Below are 26,040 nucleotides of genomic sequence, written 5' to 3' on the forward strand. Positions count from 1 at the left end.
CAGCCCATTTTCCATACCTTTCCAGATATTTCTATCTGTCCTTGCGACTGACATAGAGAGCCCTCTTCTGGCCTGATGCTGTGTCAAAAAACATTTTCTTCAGCTTGCAGATAATGTTAGTTTTAAATGGTTTTGGTAATATAATAATAATTGTATAATTCAAGTAAAACCTTTATTCAGAATAATAAAGTTATACGGAGAAACTGCATGGTTCTATTAAAATACCCTTATCAAAGCAACTTATACTACTTAAGTAGTATAGAAATACCACTTTCGAATAACTGTACACTATTAATCTCAGTATGACAGAGCCTTGCTATCATGTGATGGAACTTGAAGATGAAACCACATAATAACAAGGTATTTGATACACTAGTAACTGAAGTATGATAAACAAGCTGGAATCTCTGTTAAGTGCCTCTGCCTCAAATAAAGCTGATAGTTATTTGGTCTTTAATATGTCCCGATTTTAATATAACAATGCCTTTAATAAAACTACAAGTTTGAAAATATAATGGGGGAAAAATTCCACTTAAATCGATTTTTTTAAATTCTAGGAATAAAGATGTTAATGAAAGTGACCAAACAGAAGTACATACCACCATTAAGTAATTTGCCAATAGTTTTTCTTCTTTTTGTAAATAAACAAGCCAGTTATAAAGTGTACATAGAAATATATAAAAACAAATATTAAGGACAATTCTTAAAAACAGTAATAATTTGAGAAAGTAGTCCTTCCAGCCATATAAATTTTGTTATGAGGCATCATAGACCCTATGTCCGTGTTCCCATTAGACTGTACTCTCAAGGACAAAACGAATCTCGTTCACATTTCTATTCCTAGCACCTAGACAATGCCTAATCTATAGGAATCATAATAAATTTTAAAGGATTGGGTAAATGTGTTTACCTACATGGTCTCTCCCTTTATAGTTTGAGATTCAGGAAGGCAGGAACTATTTTTCACTTTTGTGATCTCAGAATTTAGCACAGTGGATGTTTAATAATTGTTTGTTAAATGGGTTCATTTCCAAAATGGTTTATTTATAAAAATACTCATCAGAATTAGAGAGACTTCATGGTAGAAAAAAATAGATAAAGGAAAAAAATGAGAAAATGATATAAATAGAATGAAAATATTATGACAATTCAGAAAAATGCATTTTCAAATCAAATTATATGTAAAAGAAATTAACTTTTTTCCATTAAAGGGTTCAGAAAATCCATAAGCAAAAAAACCAATACAGAAAAAATAAGCAAAAAATACAAAAAAACAATTCACAGAAAAAGAAACATGAATGGGTCTTAAATATATAAAAAGAAGTTCAACATCAGTCTTAGGAGAAATACATATTAAATCCATATGGAGAAAACAAGAAAAAGATCTCAAATCAACAACGTAACTTTACAACATAAGGAACTGGAAAAAGAAGAACAAACTAAATCCAAAGCTATCAGAGGAAGAAAATAAAGATTAGAGCAGAGATAAATGAAATAAAGAATAGAAAAATAATAGAGAAAATAAATGAAACCAAAAGTTGGTTCTTTGAAAAGAACAAAATTAACAAACCTTTTGCTAGATGGCCTAAGAAAAAAAGAAGACTCAAATTACTAAAATCAGAAATTTAAATGGAGACAATATCAATTCTATCAAAAAAAGGATTATAAAAGAGTAGTATAAAGAATTAACTGTTCAACAAATTGGAAAAACTAGATGAAATGGCAAATTCCTAGAAGCAAAACCTATTAACACTAAATCATGAAGAAGTAGAAAATCTGAGTAGACCTACAACTAGTAAGGAGATTGAATCAGTAATTTAAAATCTCCAAACAAAAGCCTTAGCCCTGAACCTGATGGCTTAACTGGCAATTTCTACCAAACATTTAAAGAAGAATTAATATCTATCTTTCTCAAACTTTTCTAAAAACTGGAAGAGGATGGAACACTTGCTAACTCATTCTGAGGTCAGCATTATTCTGATATCAAAGCCAGATGAAGACACTATATGAAAACTACAGACCAACAACCCTTTTGAACACTGATATAAAAATCCTCAACAAAATATTAGCAAACTGAATTTAGCAGTATATAAAAAGGATTATACTCCATGACTAAGTGGGATTTATTCCTGGAATGTAAGGATGGTTTAACATTCAAAAATCAATCAATGTGGGCTTCCCTGGTGGCGCAGTGGTTGAGAGTCTGCCTGCTGATGCAGGCAGGGGATGCGGGTTCGTGCCCCGGTCCAGGAGGATCCCAAATGCCACGGAGCAGCTGGGCCCGTGGGCCATGGCTGCTGAGCCTGTGCATCCGGAGCCTGTGCTCTGCAACGGGAGAGGCCTCGGCAGTGAGAGGCCCGCATACCGCAAAAAAAAAAAAAAAAAATCAATCAATGCTATTATACAGCACAAAAACAGTGAAAAAAGAAAAACAATCATCTCAACTGAGGCTGAAAAGAGCATGTAGCAAAATATGACACCCTTTTATGATAAAGAACACACAAAAAGTTATGAAAAGAAGAAAACTACTCAACATAATAAAAGCTATACAGAAAAACCCACAGTAAACATCATACTCAATGGTGAAAGACTGAGAGCATCTCCTCTAAGATCAGGAAAAAGGATTTCCACTTACAACATTTCTACTGAACAGAGTACTGGAATTTCTAGCTAGAGCAATTAGGCAAGAAAAAGAAATTAAAGGCATCCAAATTGAAAAGGAAGATGTAAAATTATCACTGTTCACAGATGATATGATCATACACATTCTTTAGCAATAAAGAATGGATTCAGGGACTTCCCTGGTGGCGCAGTGGATAAGACTCCATGCTCCCAACGCAGGCACCCTGGGTTTGATCCCTGGTCAGGGAACTAGTTCCCACGTGCATGCTGCAACTAAGAGTTTACATGCCACAACTAAGGGGCCTGCCTGCCACAACTAAGACCCAGTGCAACCAACTAAATAAATATTTTTTTAAAAAATGTATCTCCACCCTCCTGGGTTTGAGCTGGAGAAATTAAAAAAAAAAAGGAATGGATTCAGCAAAGTATCAGAATACAAAGTTAATACAGAAAATTTAATTGCATCTCTACACACACTAATAATAAATGATCTGAAGAGGAAATCATGAAAACAATTCCATCTACAATAGTATCAAGAAGAATAAAATACTTAAGATGTAACTTAGCCGAAGAAGTAAAAGAACTGTACAATGAAAACTAAAAAACACTGCTGAAAGAAACTGAAGGTGACACAAATAAATGGAAATATATCCCATGCTCATGGACTGAAAAACTTAATATTGTTAAGATGTCAGTACTACTCAAAGTGATCTACAGATTCAAATGCAATCCCTATCAAAATCCCAATAACATATTTTTTGCATAAATAGAAAAACCCACCCTAAAATTCATATAGAATCTCAAGGGACTACAAAATAACCAAAACAATCTTGAAAAAGGGGGACAGAGGAGGACTTACACTCTGTGATTTCAAAACTTTCTACAAAGCTACAGTAATCAAAACAGTGTTGTACTGGTATAAGGAGAGACATATATAGACCGATGGAACAGAATAAAGAACCCAGAAATAAACCCTCACATATATGGTCAAGTGACTTTTGACAAGGTACCAAGACAATTCAATGGGGAAAAGATTGTCTTTTCAACAAATGATGCTGGGAAAACTGGATATCCACATGCAAAAAGAATGAAGTTGGACCCTTACCTAACACCATATACAAGAATTAACTTGTAAGGGATCTAAGGCCTAAATGTAAGACCTAAAACTATAAAACTCTTAGAAGAAAACATGTGGCAAAAGCTTCATGACACTGGATTTGGTAATGATTTCTTGGCTACGACACCAAAGACACAGGCAATAAAAGAAAAGTAGACAAATCGGACTTCGTGAAAATTTAAAAATCTCGTGCATGAAGACACAAAGGACTATCAACAGAATAAGAAGGCAACCCACAGAATGAGAAAAAATATGTGCAAATCATATATCTGACAAAGGATTAATATCCAGAATAGAGAATCTCTAAAACTCAATAAAGAAAAAACCAAACAGTCCAATTTAAAAATGGGCAAAGGACTTGAATAGATCTTTCTCCAAAGAAGATACAGAAGTAGCCAATAAGCACATGAAGATGCTCAACATCATTAATCATTAGGAAAATGCAAATCAAAATTACAATGAGATATCATCAGGATGGTTACTATCAAAAACCAGAAAATAACAAGTGTTGGTGATAATGTGGAGAAACTAGAACACTTGTACACTGTTGGTGAGAATGCAAAATGGTACCTCCACTGTGGTAAAATGGTGGGGCAGTTCCTCAAAAATTTAAACAGAATTACCATATGATCCAGCAATTCCATTTCTGGGTATATACTCAAAAGAAATGAAAGCAGGGTCTCAAAGAGATATTTGTACACCCATGTTCAAATAAATAATATAAAAAATGTTCATAGCAGCATTATTCACTATAGCTAAAATGTGGATTCAGCCCAAGTGTCCATTGAAAGATGAGGGGAAAAGCAAAATGTGGTATACATAAAATGGGATATTATTCAGCCTTAAAAAGGAAGGAAATTCTGACACATGCTACAACACGGATGAACCTTGAGGATATTATGCTAAGTGAAATATGCTAGTCACAAAAAGACAAATACTGTATAATTCCACTTAACATGAGATACCTGGAGTAATAAAAATTATAGAGACATGAAGTAGAATGGTAGTTGCCAGGGGTCGGGAAGTGAAATGGTGAGTACAGCGTTTCACTTTTATAAGGTTATGTATAATAGTCCCAAGCTAGAAACAACCCAAATTTTGACAAGTAGAGACAGGTTGAATAAATTATGCTGTCTCCATAAAATGGGAAATCAAGCAGTTGTAAAAGCAAAGGAAAGGGATGCTGCCTATGTAATGATATGAAAATAATCACTGTATTTTATATAATTTTATATAATATTAAGGGAAAGAAGCAAGGTGTTGAATACTGTATTTATTTTGATACTTTTTGTGAAGGTAGGAGGATAAAATACATTTACATGTGTTTGTTGTGATATAAGTCAACTCTGGAAGGCTACACTAGAAACTGTTAATAGTAGCTCCTGTTTGTGTGGGGAAAGGGTGTGAACTGGACAGATGGAAAACAGCACTTGGACATCTTTCACTACACATATAAATATGAACCATGTGAACAGATTATTAACTCCAAAAAATGTCCTAATCTTTCAAGTTTAGTATATAATTTACATGTTTTACTAATAAATCGACTACAAAATCCTTTATTATCTTACCTGCAAACTAGCCACATAAGAATCCTCACAATTTACGTAATGTCCTAACATGGCATGTTGTGCTCGTAATTCATTATCCCTTATTCTTTCATGCAGGTGGGTAATTTGTTGCTTCTGCCTGCAAAACATAAGTTGAGGTACCACATTACAAAAAATATACTTTTCTAAGTGATAATTAAAAGCAGAACTTTCAGTATTCTAATTTGGCATAAGAGTTAAAAGTAAGATCAATCTTAAAATTCATAATAGGAAATCTTTTTAAACCACAGTACCATGAGATATGCTAAGTACAGAAAAAGTTTATACTGTAGAGTACTTCTGACACTTTAAAGAACATAATCTTTTGTAGAATACTCTTCTTAGATTCTAACAAAGTCATGCTTTGCTCTCTTTCTTCTTGTTGCCTAACATAAAAACTGTTTCAATCTCAGTCTGGAATGTCTTTACCTTAATATTATTATTTCCATTCGTCCAAATTCTGTTCAACACTTAATACCAATTGAAGCTTCTGAAAATTTCATTGTCGGGGTGAGAGGTATTTTTTATAAATATCATCTAGCTCAACTGCTGTACTATGCCTGCATCTTATCTACAACATCCAGGTTGCATGGTCTACACATAAACATCACCAATGATGGAGAATGCACATGGTGGCAGATTTGCATCTCTGGAAAGCTCTGAAATTTCATTTTAATATAACCTCATGCTGGAAGCAGACACACTGAAGTTCAAGTATTTCCTCATTGGATCATAGCTTATTTTAATCAAATTATTTAACTTTTGTGAATATGTATCCTTAAACATTTGAAAACCATTATGTGCCAGGCAACATGCTAAGACCTTTATATGTATTATCATTAATCTTCAAAAATTTAACAACAAGTCTCATACTAAGGTTATGAGAGAGGGAGTGAGAGCAAAAGAGAGCAAGAGCACATGCTTTCAAGGAATAATAAGGATACCTGTGGGTAAACAAATAGCTTGATGTTTTCCAAAATTACTTACAAAATAACTTTTGGAGCAAGTTCAGACTGCATCAAAGAGCTTATTCTATTCAGAGCTGTTTTTATTTGTTTTTCAGATATGCTATCCTTTAAGAACATCCACACAGAAAACATCAAACAGGAAACAGATAAATTAGGAGAGATTAGTCACATGGTACTTTTCAAATAATGTAAAACTTTACAAAGAAAACTAAACTTCCTCTTCCAGCCAAGATGGAGTAACAGGAACCAGTTTTGCTCTTCCCTTGACATAATTACAAAATGGAACAAAATACAGGTAAGAAAGACTCTCAAGACACTGGACAACAGGCAATTATTAGTCACCGTGACTTCTGGGAGGTGGACAACAAATTATGTGAGTCCTAAGATTGCCAGAGATTACCGTTTTAAGCCTTAACCTCTGAACAGGGAAAGTGACCTCTCTGAGTTGAAAAAACAAAGCTGGTAATCTGGAGAAACCAAGGCAGCTAGAGTTCACAGTGCAGAGCCACCCTTGAGTATTCAGTTGAGTGTTAGTTAACTAACGAATGAGTGAAGAAACTCCTTTAAGTGGGGAGGGGGCGTTGTGGGGTGGGGGTGGGGGATATGTTAGCCAAAAAGATTAGAAGAAACAGTGCCTGAGGCTCACATGGGGCCTGGAATTGTGCCTGTTCCCAAATGCCAAAACTTCATAAATTACAGGGTATCAGTTAGCAGCAATTTCCAACTGAGGGCAATTTGGGGCTCAGAACAAAGCGCAAGAATACAAAAATAACAGCTTCCCTGGTGGCGCTGTGGTTAAGAATCCGTCTGCCAATGCAGGGGACACGGGTTCGAGCCCTGGTCTGGGAAGATCCCACATGCCGCGGAACAACTAAGCCCATGCGCCACAACTACGGAGCCTGCGCTCTACAGCCCACACACCACAACCACCGAACCCGAGTGCCACAACTACTGAAGCCCGCACACCTAGAGCCCATGCTCCACAACAAGAGAAGCCACCGCAATGAGAAGCCCGTGCACCGCAATAAAGAGTAGCCCCCGCTCGCCGCAACTAGAGAAAACCCGCATGCAGCAACAAGACCCAACGCAGCCAAAAATAAACAAAATAAATAAACTAAAAAAAAAAAGAAGACAAAAATATGTAACATCCAAAACAAGTTAAAATTCATAATGCCTGGCATCTCAAAGAAGCAGGAAAATATGACCCACAATAAGGTGAACAGCCAATCAACTGAAAGTGAGCTAGAACTGACACAAATGACAGAATTAATAGTGAAGGACACTAAATCAATTATTGTAACTATTTTCATGTGTTCAAGAAACTAGAAGAAAGACATAATATGTTAAGCAGAGACATGGAAGACATAAATATTATCCTGAACGGGATTAGGGCAGATTAGAATTTGCAGAAGAAAAGATTAGGGAATTTGAAGACATATCAATAGAAATGATCCAAAAAGAAACAGAAAAAAAAGACAAATAAATGAAACAAAACAAACAAAACAAAAACTCAGAGAATCAATGAGTTGTGGATTTCTTTAAAAGGCCAAATATATGTGTAGTTAGAATCCCTATGGGGAGGGGAGGGGAGGAGGAATGAGCAAGAAAAAGTATTTGTAGAAAACTGGCCACATTTTTTCCAGATCTGCTGAGAATGACACACCCACAGATCCAAGAAGACCAAAGAACCCAAAGCACAAATAACAAAAAGAAAACTAAACCAAGGAACATCCTAATCAAATGACTTAAAATCAGTGATAAAGAGAAAATCCTAAGAGTAGTCAGAGGAAGGACGGTAAATGAGTTAAGGGAGTATAGCCTGAAAATACTCCCAAAGTATATTAAAAGGATGTTTTTACAGTTAAAGGCAGACCTTGTAGATATTGCAAGTTTGGTTCCAGACTGCGGCAATAAACTGAATATTGCAAGAAAGCCAGTCACACGAATTTTTTGGTTTCCCAGTGCATATAAAAGTTATATTTACATTATACTGTAATCTATTGTGTAATAGTAAGTCTAAAAAAAAAAGTCCATACCTTAATTTAAAAATATTTTATTACTAAAAAATGCTGACTATCATTTGAGCCTTCAGCAATGTATACGTCTCTCATTTAATTACATGTGGAAGTAAAATCACATTATAATTTTGCTAGGTAAACTTTTAAAATCAGTGGTGGACTCTTTGGTATAGTGTGGATTTTTTTTTAATGGAATTCATATTAAATGTCCTTCTAACTCATCTGCTTTAGAAGCTAGGACTTATCATATTTCTAAAGCAAGGCCTAAGTGTACATATCATGGTTATTAAAAGTTATTAAAATTCCAACTTCACAGATATGATCAATTAACATACGATAGTTTGCTCATGGCAATTTGCAGAACATCTTTTACTTTGAGATGGACCCCATAATGCAAGAGTCATATTTATTCTCCATCACGAGTGTTGAAGTAAGATTTGGTTATTTTTATCAGCTTATCTGAGGATTTAAATACAGTTTCAATAGTTTGTTTCTATCTATTTTGGTTGTTTACACCGAGGTATATAGCTTTATAAAATCAATTTCTAAATCTATTTTGTTTCAAGGCCAACTGCTACACTGTGTGAAATTTGATTCTGACACTAAACACCTTAAGTTAGCATCAGACTCCACAGCTTTAAGGGCATGATCCCCAACAAGAAAGCCTCACTTCAGATGCCAGACTCAAGTGGGATCCCCAGGCCATCCACACTTCTAACCAAATGGCTACAAATCTGGGGAGTTCCCAGAGTTTTTATTATAGAATTTCATTGTGTGGGCAAGATTGATTAAATCACTGAACTCAATCTCCAGCCTCGTCCTCTCCCTGGAGGTTGGACTGGCTCAAAAGTCCCAACCCTCTGATCACAGGGTTGGTCTCTATGGTAAATAGCCCTCATCCTGAAGCTGCTATCCAGGGCCCAAGAAACATCTCATTAGCATAAATGCAGGTGTGTTCCAGGGCTCATGAATAAAAAAGACATTCTAGGGCTCCCCTGGTGGCGCAGTGGTTGAGAGTCCGCCTGCCGATGCAGGGGACACGGGTTCGTGCCCTGGTCCGGGAGGATCCCGCATGCCGCGGAGCGGCTGGGCCCGTAAGCCATGGCTGCTGAGCCTGCGCGTCCAGAGCCTGTGCTCCGCAATGGGAGAGGCCACAACAGTGAGAGGCCCGTGTACCACACACACACAAAAAAAAGACATTCTAAAGATTTACAGTCTCCTTTCCAAGAACCAGAAACAATGTATAGTCAGATTCTCTATTATTGGACAAGATCTTAAGAAGATATGTAGATACTATATTGTAAATTGCAAGTAGTGACAAAATGAGAATTCTCCTCTATACTGCCAGTATTATTTACTAATAGCATTAACTCAGCTGTCACCACAGAGGGTATAGGGTTTCCTTTCTGAATCTGGCTCCAGTGCACTGACTTACCCCTATATTTATTTTATCTGTTCAATTCAGCGGCACAAGCTATGCAATTTCTAAGTGTAAACCACCATATGAACTACTAGTATCAGCAACAGCATAGGTTAACCAACAACCTTAACCTCTTTTTCATTAAAATGAGGCTATTTCCTCTGCATGAATATTTAGTGAGTACCTACTGTGAGTAATAAAATGTACATGAAACTGTCTCTTCTGTGAAGAGATCAAAGTCGACTGAGGAAAGACAAGCACGTAAAGATAACTATTACATATACAAAACATGTATAATGTGGCTACTATTTGCTGATGGCTACTATGCATCAGACAGTATTAGCACTTTTTACATACATTTATTCATTTAATCCTCATGCTGTACAACTAGGTGGGAGAGGAGAGTTGCCTAGAAGAGTGATCTTCAAAAACCTCATTTTTTGCTTAAGTGGTGAAACTCCTTGTACCCAGGCAGATGAGAAGATCAATATGCAAAAGGTCAAGTACTCTATTCAGAATTACCTAAATGGTTAGTGTCAAATATAAAGCATTAGAAACCAGGTTTCCTCCTTTTTTTCCTGAGTTGTTTTTGAAATTAACCTATTTTCTTTTTCTCACAAGATGGGGAACATTTAAGAACAGTTTTTTTTTAATTAAAAAAAACTTTTACTTTATATTGGAGTATAGTTGATTAAAAATGTTATGTTAGTTTCAGGTGTACAGCAAAGTGATTCAGTTATACATATACATGTACCTATTCATTTTCAAATTCTTTTTCTATTTAGGTTATTACAAAATACTGAGCAGAGTTACCTGTGCTATATAGTAGGTCCTTGTTGGTTATCTATTTTAAATATAGCAGTGTGTACATGTCAATCCCAAACTCCCAATCTATCCCTCCCCCCTGACCCTTCCCCACTGGTAACCATAAGGAGAACAGTTTCTATATCAGTTATTTTTCCTTAACATTTGATCTGTTTTGACCTAATTATCCAAAATCTACGAAAGCTATATGCATTGTTAAAAAAAAAACAAAAAACGTTTTTCTCATGCAATCATGAATAACTCGATACTGTCAGGAATAATATCCAGCATACAATTTTTAGTTAAGTGACTTAAAAGGTATCGTCACCCACACTGCATTCCAAAGTAGAAAAGTTCAGCATCTTTACTCTCAGTTCCATCCAGGAAGAAACTAAATCCTGTCAATTCTGTCTCTGAAATAGTCTCTGCATGTGTTATCACCATTTTAAAGGCCATTAGTTTAATCTGCTTCCTGGAAAAAAGATATACTATAATTTTGTTCTAATTTTCATCACTATGTGTGTTATAAAGATCTTTATATACGAACATTTTTACTTTTAAATTCTGGTCATGTTGCTTTAGAAACAGAAGTTGCTACTTTTTCTTCCTCTGTTTTATATAATATCAAATGCATTAATCATCAAAAACTTTATAATAAGCATGTAAAATATCAAAGATTATTTAAGACACTGGGTGTGGTACATTGTTTACAAAAACATCCACAAGTATTCCCTTCCCTGTATTACTTATACTCCTTTATGATGTGATTTTGCTGTTCCTACTGTCCACAGGTGAAGTCTCCTGGCCTTGTGACCAATAAGAACATAGTGGAAGTGATTTTTTTTTAAAAGCAGACTTTATTTTTTAGAGAAGTTTTAGGTTCACAGAGAAATTAAACTAAGGGTACAGAGATTCCCCATAGGGACTTTGTGCCAGTTCTGAGCCTAAACTCCAAGAGAACATGTGTGCTTCATTTTCTCTTTGAACTTCACCCTATGAACAAACCCTGGTTAGGATACTGGAGGATGAGAGATCCCCATGGAGCATAAAGACCATCCAGGTAAGGCTAGCCTAGGCCAGCCAACTCCTACTTGACAATGTGGCTACCATAGATCCATAAATGAGACTAGATAAAGAATCAGCCAAAAATGGGCAGAAGACCTAAATAGACAATTCTCCAAAGAAGACATACAGATGGCCAACAGATACATGAAAAGATGCTCAACACTGCTAATCATTAGAGAAATGCAAATCAAAACTACAATGAGATACCACCTCACACCAGTCAGAATGGCCATTATCAAAAAGTCTACAAATAATAAATGCTGGAAAGGGTGTGGAGAAAAGGGAACCCTCCTACACTGTTGGTGAGAATGTAAATTGGTACAGCCATCATGGAGAACAGTATGAAGTTTCCTTAAAAAACTAAAAATAGAGAGCTACCATATGATCCTGCAATCCTATCCTGGGTATATATCCAGAGAAAACCATAACCTGAAAAGACACATGCACCCCGATGTTCACTGCAGCACTATTTACAACAGCCAAGACACGGAAACAACCTAAATGTCCATCGACAGATGAATGGATAAAGAAGGTGTGGTACATATATACCATGGAATATTACTTAGCCATAAAAAAGAATGAAATAATGACATCTGCAGCAACATGGATGGACCTAGAGATTATTATACGAAGTGAAGTAAGTCAGACAGACAAAGACAAATATCATATGATATCACTTACATGTGGAATCTAAAAAAAATAATACAAATGAACTTATTTACAAAACAGAAACAGACTCACAGACATAGAAAACAAACTTATGGCTACCAAAGGGGAAAGATGGGGGAAAGGGATAAATTAGAAACTTGGGAGTAAATACACACACTACTATATATAAAATAGATAAACAACAAGAACCTATATAGCACAGAGAACTACACTCAGTATTTTATAATAACCTATATGGAAAAAGAACCTGAAAAAGTATATATATATATACTTTTTAAGAGAAGTTTTAGGTTCACAGAGAAATTAAACTAAGGGTACAGAGATTCCCCATAGGGACTTTGTGCCAGTTCTGAGCCTAACTCCAAGAGAACATGTGTGCTTCATTTTCTCTTTGAACTTCACCCTATGAACAATATATATATATATAACTGAATCACTTTGCTGCATACCTGAAACTAGCACAACATTGTAAATCAACTATACTTCAATAAAAAAAATTTTAATTAAATAACAGAATGGGCCAACTGAGCAACTTGAATGATTTTGGATTATTTCCTTAGTATCCTTCTATATATACAAAATTGACAAATATAAATATATTTTATTTTATTTATTTATTTTTATTTTTTTATTTTTTTGCGTTATGCGGGCCTCTCACTGTTGTGGCCTCTCCCGTTGCGGAGCACAGGCTCCGGACGCGCAGGCTCAGCGGCCATGGCTCACGGGCCCAGCCGCTCCACGGCATGTGGGATCTTCCCGGACCGGGGCACGAACCCGTGTCCCCTGCATCGGCAGGCGAACTCTCAACCACTGCGCCACCAGGGAAGCCCTAAATATATTTTAATAGATTACATCAATAATTAACTGCATTTCTTACTGCCATAGACTGAATGTTGTGACATACACCCCCCCCCCCACCAATTCACACATTAAATCCTAATTCCCAATGTGTGGTATAGGGGGTAGAGGGCCTTTGGGAGGTGACTAGGTCATGAGGACAGAATCCTCATGAATGCAATTAGTGCCATTACAAAAGAAGCTCCAGAGAGCTCCCTTGCCCCTTTCACCATGGGAGGTTACAGCAAGAAGACGGCCATCTATGAATCAGGAGGTTGGCTCTCACCAGACATTGAATCTGCCGGTGCCTTGGGACTTCCCAGCCTCCAGAAGTGGGAAGAATAAATATTTGTTGTCTATAAGCTACCCAGTCTATGGTACTTTATTATAGCAGCCCAAATGAACTAAGACACTTATTAACTTATACCCAATAGAATGGTATAATGGTGTTTAAAATATAATAAAAGCCAAGTGATTCTGATTGAGGGTAAGTCTATTCATATTAATGAAAGTCTAAATTTTGGTGTGTTTAAAAATGGTATTAATTTCAAGTCTATACAATGAGTTAAATTATTTAAGTGTTCAAAATACGTATCCAACAGAGTCTATAATTATTTATACATAAAATTGACTTGTACTAGAAGTATCTAATATTTTAAAATAGCCTTTTCATAAAATCAATTATAACTATCTCCTACAATCTTCATTCATTTATCAAGCATGGAAGTATCAAGCACTAAGTACATGTACTACGTGCCAGGCTCTGTTCAAGATGTTGAGAACATAGTGGAGAATAAGGAAGCCCAGATGTCTATGCTCTAGTTTATTTCGCAGCAGATCTTGCTTAACACTGCTAAGTTTCTAAGCAAAATCTTTTGAAATTTCAACTATTAAATATATTTAAAGGTTTGAATTAGGATTTAATTTTAAGGCTAAAATGTCTACTCCTTTATCTCATATAAGCACATGAAAATAAGTAGTAACTAGCACTGATTAAGAAAAAATGCCCCCTCAAACTATTTCTCAATTACCATGATATGCAACATGTTTAACTATCCCAAAAGTATACATAAATGATGTAGAACCAATATAGATCATAAATAATTAAGTAATATTAAGGTTTTTTGCTGAGAATAATCAGGAGACTATTAAGTTTAAAAAAAAATTTTCAGAGCTTTGGTACTGAAATAGGCAAAATTTTGGAAATGTCTCCCAAAATTTTCAAAATTCTTATCTGTAGGTCATTTAATTTTAAACATTCATGATTTTCATGCTTTCTGTGCTATCAGATCTAACATACATTAGTTAAAGGAAACCACCACTTTAAGGTAGCTTTCCAATGTGATAGCTCCCAAGTATACAACACAAAGACACTAGCTTTGATAGTTCATCAGCACTGCAGCTAACTTGTTACATGTACAAAAAAGATGAAGAGGAGTTTCCAAATAATGAGTTACCCTAATGTAAATGGGAGGATGGCAGAAAACAGACACACATAGATAGATAGATAGATAGATAAATCAACTGACCCTCAGTTCTGATAGTGGTTCTTAAAAGTACTGGGATTGGGGATGGACAGACATGAGACATCAGTGTACTTGTAAGGTTCTATTTCTTAAACTCTAAGCAGTGGGTACAAAGATATTTGTTTTATTAATCTACATTTCTGCATGCCTGAAATATTTAGTAATTTAAAAAAAAAGACTCACCGATCAATTACAATTTCTTTCTGCCTTAGTAGTCCTTCTTTTATTTTCAGCACTGATTCCCACTTACTGAAATCTTGATAGCCAGGAGGTGAATAACTTTGACGAGATGATCCAGTCAAAACCTGCACAAACATGTTTACACTATTAGTATACTAAAAGTGGCTAAAGGGAATAGTTATATGTCACCTTGTATTTTCACCTTGTATTTGATTTTCATTAAAAAAAAATAGAGAACTGTCCATTTGATTTTTAAAAAAAACCATCTTAAATCACACCTGTGAATACAACATAACGTGAAGAATTTCAAGGAAGTTCTAAAGTAAATGTACAAATCTAATGAAGAACTGGTGACAAGAGAACATTATTATAATACTATATGTAAGATCCTGTTCTCATTATCTTGTGGAAGCTTTCTGGAAATAAGAAATTAATCATTGCCTAAGGAAGGAGTACAATAAAAGAACATACCAAGGCTACACCGTACAAGCATTACCAGAAGGGTTTCCACAAGGGAATAAAAATAGTATCTGTAGCATTCAGACTTCAAATTGTCATTCATCACATCAACATTTAATTACACTGAAATTTCAAAAGCTAAAATATTTTTACAAAGTAGTAAATATATCCATAGAAAATGACTATTAAGCAGATAATCTAGATGATTACTGGTCTCCAGTGTTTATTATATCATTTAGAAAAAATCCGATTTAGACTTTAAGAAAAATTTAAGATATTTAAAACAAATGATAACAAAACCCAATACAGCAGATATACTCAAATTTCTATCATTGAAACAAAATCAAAATTTTAATACTGGAGGTACTGGTTGAACTGTGTCCCTTCAAAAAGATGTTGAAGTCCTAACCCCCAATACCTCAGAATGTAGCCTCATTTGGAAATAGGGACTTCACAGATACAGTCAAGATGAAATCATGAGACTGATGCAAAAGGGGAAAATCTGAACGCTGACATGCACACAGAAGACTATGTAAAGAGATACAGAGAGAACACCATGTGAAGATGAAAACCAGAGATTGGAGTGATACATCTACAAGCAAAGGAACACAACAAGATTGCCAGAAAATCACTAGAAACAGGCCTGAAACAGATTTTTCTTCACAGCCCTCAGAAGGAACTAACTTTGCTGATACCTTGATTTTGGACTTCTAACCTCCAGCACTGTGAGACAATAAATATCTGTTGTTTAAGCTACCTTGTTTGTGTCCTTTGTTATGGTAGCTCTAGGAAATTGGTGAATTTCCAATACAACTGGTAAATCAAATAGGAAAATAAATTCCTTGGCAAGCTAAGAGATGCTATATAAACACCACAAAGCAACTTTAGGAGAATCAAATGTGCAGCAATATTTTTTATCCTTTGTTTTCCAAAGATGCTATTGACAAGACCTACTTCTGAATAAACCACTAACAGGGTGACATCAACTAGTCCTAGATTAAACCTTTAAATTAAGATGACTGTCAAGTAATACTAGGACAGGATGTATCAGGCAGCACAAAGACAGCACAAGGTGATCAGATTAAGAAGTGTAGAAACTAGATAACAGGGTACATAACTTTGTCAGATGGTCACATATTTGGAGTCTAAGTGACACATAGGGTTATAGAGACAGGTTAGTCAGAGATCTGGTCTTTGAATTTCACTCTTTTTCTTGCCCAACGTACAGCTCAGGCTGATACTGGGCCAGTATGCACCAGTACAGATATATTAATTGTAGCAGTACTGAAGTACTTTCACTGTGGTTGAACACTAGCTGCTGCCCAAACCCAATCCTCAGAACTTTCCATCATCCAACAAATAGTTACTTCCTGGCATAAAAAGGGGCCCTTGAGACACTACTTACGGCATTCTTCCTGATTGGTTGGTTTCTACTAGTCAGCCCCTCAAAATTCCCCCACCCCAACACTACCTACCAGCTTATATTTAGTTGGCAGAGCTAGGATTCAAATATAGGCAGCCCAACAAAAGAGCACCACACTGTCTCACTCTTTCTACTATGGCCCAGTTGACGAAGAGGTATTTCAAATTTCACAGCATCACAGGAACTGGAAAAAATGTTTGAAAGTAACTGCTCTTAAAAACCAAGAGAAGGTTAAGCACTATAAACAATATTGTTGATATTAAGAGAAAGTCTATGCTTATTGCAACTCCATGTTACTTAATGACTATCAGTTTAATAGGTACTCATTTCATGAAATTTATTTTGTCAAACTGTAGCTCAAACAGGAATTCATTAAAACTGGTAAAAACAAAGCAAGACAAAAGACCATATCACTAATTCCAAAACTCAACATAACATGTGGAAATTATCAGAATGATATGGTGAACCATTTGTGCTATAATTTATAATACTAAATATTTAATTTATTTGTAGAATAAAAGTGAATATATATTTTATTTATATATTGAATTATATATTAATATCCTGGTAACAGGTTATAGATATTTTAAATATTGGTTTTTGTATATTGTTACCATGCCTAACAAAAAACTTCTAAGATAGCTTGAGGATCTATGGTATCCTCTTCCAAAACTTTATAAAAGGTTCCTCCACTGCTGATTACCACAAATCAGGAATGATCTATACCATAATATTTTAAGCTATGCTTTACCTTATACATTTTGTACCTATTTCAATAAGACAAGTGCCGAGACAATAGATGATGATCTTTTCAAGAAGACATTAACTATTCTATTCTTCCACCAGTCATCTGCTAAAATTTTTCCCATGGCTGACAACTTAAGGAAAAGCCATTTCTTGTTTTATAAAACTTCCTGGCATCAAGAAAGAGGGAGTAAAGAGAAGAAAAAAGTAGGTCTGTAAGACAAAAGCAAACAACAGTACTACTTGGTTTATAGCACCTGAGTCACTGACAGGATGGACTGCTGAAGTACTTGCCAGATACATCCAGTGAATATACGTAAAACAAAACATGAAACTTTATTCTTCTGATTTGTAGCTCCCTTAATCTAAACCCTTTAGAAAACAAAAACTGACCCATAAAACTGAGCAAACAGGAAGAAAGGAAAGGAAGCCTTTCTCTGTAATTAAGATGCAATAAACAATTACCAAATCAGCAGCATGGCAGTCTTCCTACGAAACTTCAATCCTGATTCATAGAAGTAGTTTAAAAAGGAGAATGAATCCTGACACACAACCTAATGCTGCAAGTGGAGTTATACGTAATTTTAAAAACCTGTTTATATCTGCCTATCACTGAAAGTGACAATTATGGAAACATGTTACCTTTTAAGGCTTTTGTAATGAGGCCATAGGGCATGCTATACTAAATGAAGTTATAGAACACAATTTGAATTACCTAGCAAGAGTTATTAAAATCATATTGTGACATCTCAAATAGCAAGGCAGCTACTGTACCTTTATGATTTTGCATACTATATAAACAATGCTACAGCATTGTTTCTGTATATCTAAAGATATACAGAAAAGAAATTGATGAAATTTTATTTTTATTATAATTTATAGCAAATTGGAAGTTTGTATCCTTTGACCAACATCTCCCCATTTCCCTAACCCCTACCCTCTGGTAACCACCATTCTAGTTTCTGTTTCTATGAGTTTGGCATTTTTAGATGCCACATATAAGTGACATCATACAGTATTTTTCTTTCTCTGACTTATTTCATTTGGTCAATTAACTTCCGAAGGGGCAAAGCTGATTAAATGGGGAATTGAATTTGTTATCTAATCAAAAGAAGTGAAAATGTATGTCTACAAAAACCTGAAGGCAAATGTTTAATCACCCAAAACTGGAAACAAACCATTAACTGATAAATGGATAAACAAACTGTGCTTCATCCACAAAATGCAATACTAACTCAACAAAAACAAAATATATACTAACCATGGGCCTAGACTTTATTTTTCTCTCTACCTCAAAGTAGGACTGAGGGGAAATGAAGGCCTTGCCTGCTGGGGGAGAATATGTAAGTACTCAAAGATGCTCTGTAGATGATACAATGCACTATCTTGGCTATAATTTCCTATCTATTCATCACTATGGTACTATCCTACATAGGCAAATAATTGAGAGATAAATGACCAGATGAAGTAAATACTGTACACCAAGAATGCAAAAACAGAGTTGGAAATGAAGGGTAGCACAATATGCTACCCCAAAATACGACTGTAGGAGTTCAGGACACGCCACCACAATTAATGACATATTAATTATTTTGAGCTGTAGGCACTTGAAAACGAGCAAACGCAGGGAGAGGCTTTTTCTGAACTCCACCCTCTGCCTAAAGACAGATCCTCCCAAAGGAACTCAACTGTCATAAATCCCTTCCCTGGGAGTTTCATCAATCAGGAAGGATTGGCTCTTATCACAGGAAAGGAGACAAGAAGCAGACATTGCACCCAGACAAACCTTCCCACAGGAGGTTATCAACTCTCCTATCTATTCTTCTAAGGGCCTATTCAACTCTCCTAAAAATCATCTATTCTCCCCTGAGAGGCCTGCATCCCTCCTCTGCTTTTCCTGAATTGAGTGGTATTTAATCATGAATTCTAAAGCCACCTCTCTGAGTTCCTCATTTTTCCCTGAGGATCTTCCATTTGTACACAAGGTACATAGGTTAATAAACTTCTATTTGTTTTTTTCTTGTAATCTATCTTTTATTACAGCGGTCTCAGCTAAGAACTAAGAATGGTAGAGGGAAAATTATTTGTCCTCCCCTATAACAATTACAAGCTGGTTCTTAAGAGTTGTCAATACTTAAGAAGAACAAAGAAGCCTTCTATTTAGATGGGACAATGCTGCTTCCAAATATGAAAAAGAAGAAAGTATTTCATATTCAAATAACTTCTCCCCCCTATAACCATTAGTAACACATTTTTATCCCAAGTAGTTAGAAAGCAATTAGGAATTTCTATTCAATAAAATCATAACTGGTCATGAGAGGAATACCATTTTGTGGCAGAATTTCAAGTCATCAGTCATGTTTCTACTTGACCGTAACCGATATAAGTAATCAAGGAGAATATAATTTAAACATATGAATATATAATTTATATTTATAGCTTGTGAATAATAAAACTGTAACTAGATATGAACATGAAATCTAAAAGATAATTATAAAGGCATATAACTGTGAGCCAACTTCAAGCACGGAACAGAAAGGACATCATCAAAGTAATGAATATTTCAAAATCTGTACAGCAAAACAAGGACAACTTTTACAAGTAAACATTTTTTATACATATTTGGTAGTTACCAAACTCAGGGAGGGAAGGGAACTCCTCATTTAGATGTTTTACCTAAAAATGCACGATACATTGCTGCAATGGTGGTTTAGAGGAGAAAACAGTAGACTAGCCAAATAGTCTAGCCAGTAGACTAGCATAACTCTTCTGCATCTAGAGCCCAACCACCCAGAGATATAATACATATATTGGCACCTCTTACTGTAAACAGCAAATTCCACTCTCATAACTGAATAGGGAAAACAAGCATCTACAACAATCCCAAATATATCTATTTAGATGAGACCCAGATGCTATGAAAAGTTGCCAAAATATGTCATGTAATGGTCAAACATGCTTCTAAAATAAGCTCACTGTTTGCATCTGAAAATAGTTCCAAATTCTTTGGCTTCAGCCTGGACAAATACTGTTAAATTTAGATAATCTAGTGCTGCCACACTTAACTAGAATACAGCCTCTGCAGTTCTTCAAGTTTGTTATCTCTCTTTCATTTGCTTTTGTTCCTTAGCTCATTCATCACTCACAACATGTCAAATAACACAGCAGATCTTCCTCTCTTTCCTGGAATAGTCTATCTGAAGAGATACTCTATGAGCGCTTTTTGGTAAAAGGATCAGGACACCTCACCCAGAAGTAAGTTCACAAATCTCAATAATGAAGATGAAAATAAATTACAAATTACACAGAGTTTAGAGTTTTTATTCAATGAGAAGGAAAAACACGGACTATATGATTACTGAAAGAACTGTCATTAAAATAAAATCTGTATCTTACAATATATTATTACTAAAAGAATGTGCATTTAATAAAAATAATCTGTATCTAAACTAAGTCCATGTAATTATTTATGGAATGTATTACTACATATTTCTCTAACAAAATAAAAACAAATCATATAAAAAATTCTATCCATAATCTCTTCATCAGAGTGACTAATTATAAACAGAAGTATGCATCTTAACTCTTGAAATTTAAATTAAAGAAGGAACTGAGTTTTTAATGATCTCATTAGTTCTTCAATTTGTCTTTATAACTAACTCTATGATGCTATTTTTGCCATCCTAATATGCTTTATTGAAATAACAATGCAAATATATCAAGTTACTTCAAGGGTAAAAGACCCTAAAAAAATGATAAAAAGAAACTGATGAGAGGAATATATACCTACATTTTATATCTTAAAAATACATGTACATGAAAATAAAGAGAACCCTAAGCATATTAGTGATTTCCACCATGCTAAACAACTAAGTTACTATTAATGTAACTATTTTCTTTTGGAGGAAGGGACATTTTTCCTCTCAAAAATCAATCTGGTTTATGTCTAATCTGTGTTAGCATGAGCATGTTTTCTAAAAATGCCAACAAAGGAATGATCTATGCATGAAACATGATCTCATTACAGTTATAATGCAAAAGTGAAGCGGGTAAATGATATATCCAAGATTGAGGAACAAATCATTTTCCCTAAGAAATCAATTAGAAGATTGGGGGTGGTGGAGTGTGTTTAAGTCTTCAAATTTAATCATAGATTTTACTTATAAACAAACAGAACGTAGCATTTTCCAAAGGTTTTGTATAATTACTTAAGGATAACAAATGTACCAGACTACAGAACCAGATTCTACTAAAACGGAGCTGTAGCATAAGCGCTAACATATTTCACTTATTTTTAAAAGCAGATTACCAAAATACGTTTTATCAAGTTTTTTATCATAGTGTATTATTGAGAGATAAAAGAAAAATATATAATAATACATGTGTTTGGGGACCAAAGCACTGCCTACATTATTTTTAAAATGTATGAAAGGATTTTTCTCAAAGTATACAAAAGGAATTATTAATGATGGTTATTTTGTGAGCAGAGAGGGAGGAGGCTTTTACTTTATATCAGTTGGGATTAACTGACTTTGCTTACCATACATGTACTACTTACTTCTTTTCGGACAGTGTAATTATGGGCCATTAAATACTTTATTCTTCAATATGTTAAAATTACTGTTTTTTAAAAAAATATTTCAAGAGTCAACAATGCGTAATCTTCTCAGGGTAAAATTGTTGAGAGGAGTTTAGAGGGGCAACTTGATTGCTGTTCAATTTAAACATCCCTTCACATATTTCACTAAAAAGTATAAGCACCAGAAATGTTAGAGATTTTTTTTTTGTAATGCCCAGAGTCTAGTTCATCCCTAGCCCATAGCACACAATTAACAAAAAGACAATGACTAACAACAATCCCTGAAGTATATTTCTCAGCCTTCAAAGAAATCCAAAATTATTTTGAACAGCACAGACAGGTATTGTAATTAGAGTGACAGTACTTAGGACAGTACTTACGGCAGTGGTTCCTTTCCCAGTTTAGTCTGCATCACGATAAGCTTGGCCTTATTCTTTTATAACTCCTGGTACTCAGCACAGAACCTGACAATATTTGCTAAATATTAAGCAATCTAAAAACTTACAATCTACAAAAGTCTACCATCCCTGAAATTACCATTACTTAAAAATCTCTACTATCATTTTTATAGCAATGATATACATAATAAAATGTATACACTCTAAAGATTAGAGTTCAAAGATCAATCCACAAACTTACATTTGAATAAAAATCATGCTTTCCAGCTCTTGAGGTTCAGCCTCATTTCTTTCAGACCCAGGAAATCTCTGAGTAATCTACATAACTAATTTAATTTTAGTTTGCATTTTAGAGATACATTTGAAAGAAAGTCTTCAGTGACCATACTGTGTTTCTATTTTGTAGGTGTAAAGTCACAAGAGCATTTTCTGATTCTCAAACATTCAATACACAGATTCATAATGATCCAAATACTGAATTTTAGATATTTTATGTTTTTAAGTTAGATTTTAAAAATCAACATATTATGCTGGAGTCAACAATCAACTCTTCAGCTATCCATGGCCCTAACTAAGCAATAAACCTATAAAAATGAATACATTAACAGGGCAGCCTGATAAACTTTGCCAAAAGTATGCTCTTGATCTTAATGCTAAGGGCTGGTCCTGGAACCTACTCACCACCTTTGACCAACTCAAGGGCAAATGAAAACCCCAGATGATGATATGTTCACATCCTTTAGGTGAGCTATATAAGCTTTTAATTTGGAGATGGGTTAAGGAGGAAGTACAGATTACTGAGATATAGCAAAACAATGTACAACTTGCAGTACATTAAACTGCTGATAAAAAGTTATAATGTCTGCATATTAGAAAATTGGGCTTATTAATCTTTTCTACTGGGACATCGCTTGCTTTATAAGATAAACATGAATTTTACATATCAAAATCCATTTTACATAACCTTTTCAAGAATGCATCTATGCTGAAAATTCAAGGGTCAGTTGGTCAGTTGCATTTGTATTCTATACCTTCCTTTAACTTATCCTTTTACAAGCTCACTTGTAATGGCAAAGTAACATTCAAAATATCCATTAACCTTAACTTCCAAGGGATTAGCAGTGTGAGGAGTAAAGAAAAAATAAATCAGACCCTATTCATGAAATTTATGGTAAAGAAAAAATAAATACCTACAAAATGTATAAAGTCCCCCTCTAACTTCTGCTTTATCTGAGTTTCCTGAATTGCTAAGAGATATTCACTTATTACTTATGCAATTAAAAATTAAGAATAAACAAAACACCCTTCTCCCTACCTATTTTTGAATAATAAAGGCATTCCAAAGGAACAAGAAAGTAAGGAATAGATTCCAGATAGAAGAAATAACACACACAAATGGCAGAGTTGTCAAATATGGTGGGAATAGTTGACAACACCAGATTAGGAAAAGCCTCTGTATGCAGTGCTGGAAATTTTGGGTTTTTAATCTTGAGGGACATGGTGATAATAAAGAAAAGTTCTCAGCGTGTGAGAACCAAATTTACCCTTGAGAAGGCAAGTTGGATATCAGGGTAAAGAACAGGAGAGGCTCAAGACAGAAGGTATATGTAAAAGTTCATCAGAGGAGAGCTGATGAGGCTATGGGAACACAGATTTCTAACTGGCAATCTGCATTTGATTTCTTAGTGGACCAGAGTCTGGGAGAAGACAGAAAGAAGGATGAGTCTCAAATTTCCATTTTGGATGACAAAATAAATAATGATGCCACCATAAATATTGGGAATGCAAGGAGCTCAGCTGCTGGGATGCCAAGCACAAAGATAATGAATATAATGGACGGGGTGGGACTACACATCATTGAAGTGGATTAGAATCTTCCTAACAAAGGAACAGCATCATGGTCTACAGAGTTCTGAAGCAAGTATCTGGAGACCTGAGGGTTGTTTTTTGTTGTTAAATTGGTTGTGTATGTGTGTGTGTGTGTGTGTGTGTGTGTGTGTGAGAGAGAGAGAGAGAGAGAGAGAGAGAGATTTTCCATTTCTTATTTTGGCTTCAGTTCTGCCAGCTTCTTTTGTATAAAATATGTAGTTCTCTTAGAAATCATATTGCTTCTTACTACATGTGCTAATTTGACTCTCGATCCTGAATTTTCTTGACCTCCTAGTGTTATCTTGCAATAGTGGTTAACTTCCAAATGTTAAATGTTTCACCTGTATATTACTTGTTTACCGATAGACAAATTCCTTAAAAAGCCGCAGAACATGCTATAGCATTTCTTCCCATCACTTATCGAGTGTATTTTGTACATTTCCCCCAAATTGTGTAAACCTACATGACAAGCCCCTCCCTTAAACTAACTGGCTTCTCTTGATGTCAAACTTCCCCATTGCTAACTGGGATATTTAATAAGGAAAGAAAATAAAATGCTTGAGCCTTCAAGTATCTGACAAGTCAATTTTAAAAGTGAATCTACCTCCCCTAAATGATTTCAAGTTTTATAAGTTACTTTATCATTGGTCTTTTTTACCCATGACTTGATGAATAACTCCTATTCTCTCTTCTCTATTACCTTAGGCACTTCCCCATCCCCTAAGTCTCAGACTACTAGTCTCATCATTTTTGCTCTTAGATGTTTTTTTCAACGAATCCTTCTTTAGGTAGCTTTAAATTTTAAGGCAGTAGTTCTCAAACTTTTAATAGAACAGAACCCTTAAGAGTTAGGTAAAATCCTTGGGAGTCTAGGGGGTCTAACCTTAAAAAGCTCCCTATCTTTGAAGTATCACAAAAATTTATTCACAGCTTGCATTTTACTGTATTATATATTTAAGTATTAAAATGCTTTAATTCTGTCACCACTTAAGTCATCTTTTTGTCAAAAGTTTCCAGAAAAACAAAAAGGTCTATCTTGAAGCTTCTTTTGCTTCTGACGTACCACTACAACTTGAAGTTTAAATACTCCGCGTAAAAGAATTTTATACATCATAATTTCCTTTACATAGAGTTAAGTAAAATTACAAGAACTTTTAAGGAATACATAATTTAAAATGCCACAAAACTATAAAAACAAATGTAAAGGAATTAATCCAGGAATCAGAATAATTATTTACTTGGGTGGGGAAGATAGGGGGAACATGGCAAGACCATGTGGTTAGATATAAGTTATTAACATCCCAGCTTATGTTCAGGTGGTAATCTTAGAGGTGCTTTTTATTTCCAGTATTAAAATAAAATAAAAACTAAATAATTACATAAATAAAAACAGGTCTTGCAATATTAAGAGTATATAAAGTAACATGAATTATTATGAATCCAAAGAGCAAAGAAAACAAAATTTTTAAAAAAAATTTAGAGGCTCAATTCAGGAAGCATGGGCTTATGGTTCCACCTTCCTTCAGTCTTTACAAATATATTTACATCATCTTTAAATGACAAGAAAGTTTATTTTCTCAGTTACTGTACTCTTATCCCCAATCTCTTCCAATTATTCTCCTCCTCCCCCATGATGAGCTTTAAAAGTGAGAAGTTTTTAACTGTCTCTAACACTTACTTCTGCAGAATCACTCATTCACTACCACCTTGCAATCTTTCCTAGTTCCCCCTTTATTCACTCACTCATCCAATC

The 26,040-nt window shown here is 34.8% G+C and overlaps 1 protein-coding gene across 2 annotated transcripts in view; it reads right to left on the reverse strand.

Moving 5' to 3' along the window:
* CEP85L (centrosomal protein 85L) overlaps nt 1–26,040 on the reverse strand; it is a 153,938-nt gene that overhangs the window by 57,096 nt on the left and 70,802 nt on the right. For both annotated transcript variants that reach the window (XM_081251008.1, XM_081251007.1), the window contains exons 4-5: nt 14,819–14,940; nt 5,311–5,428 (exon numbers count right to left, since the gene is read on the reverse strand). In XM_081251008.1, the coding sequence (XP_081107134.1) occupies nt 5,311–5,428; nt 14,819–14,940 (240 nt within the window). The remainder of the gene's footprint in view (nt 1–5,310; nt 5,429–14,818; nt 14,941–26,040) is intronic.

This window comes from Mesoplodon bidens, assembly GCF_964165515.1.
Source record: "Mesoplodon bidens genome assembly, chromosome: 12".
Taxonomy (NCBI): domain Eukaryota; kingdom Metazoa; phylum Chordata; class Mammalia; order Artiodactyla; family Ziphiidae; genus Mesoplodon; species Mesoplodon bidens.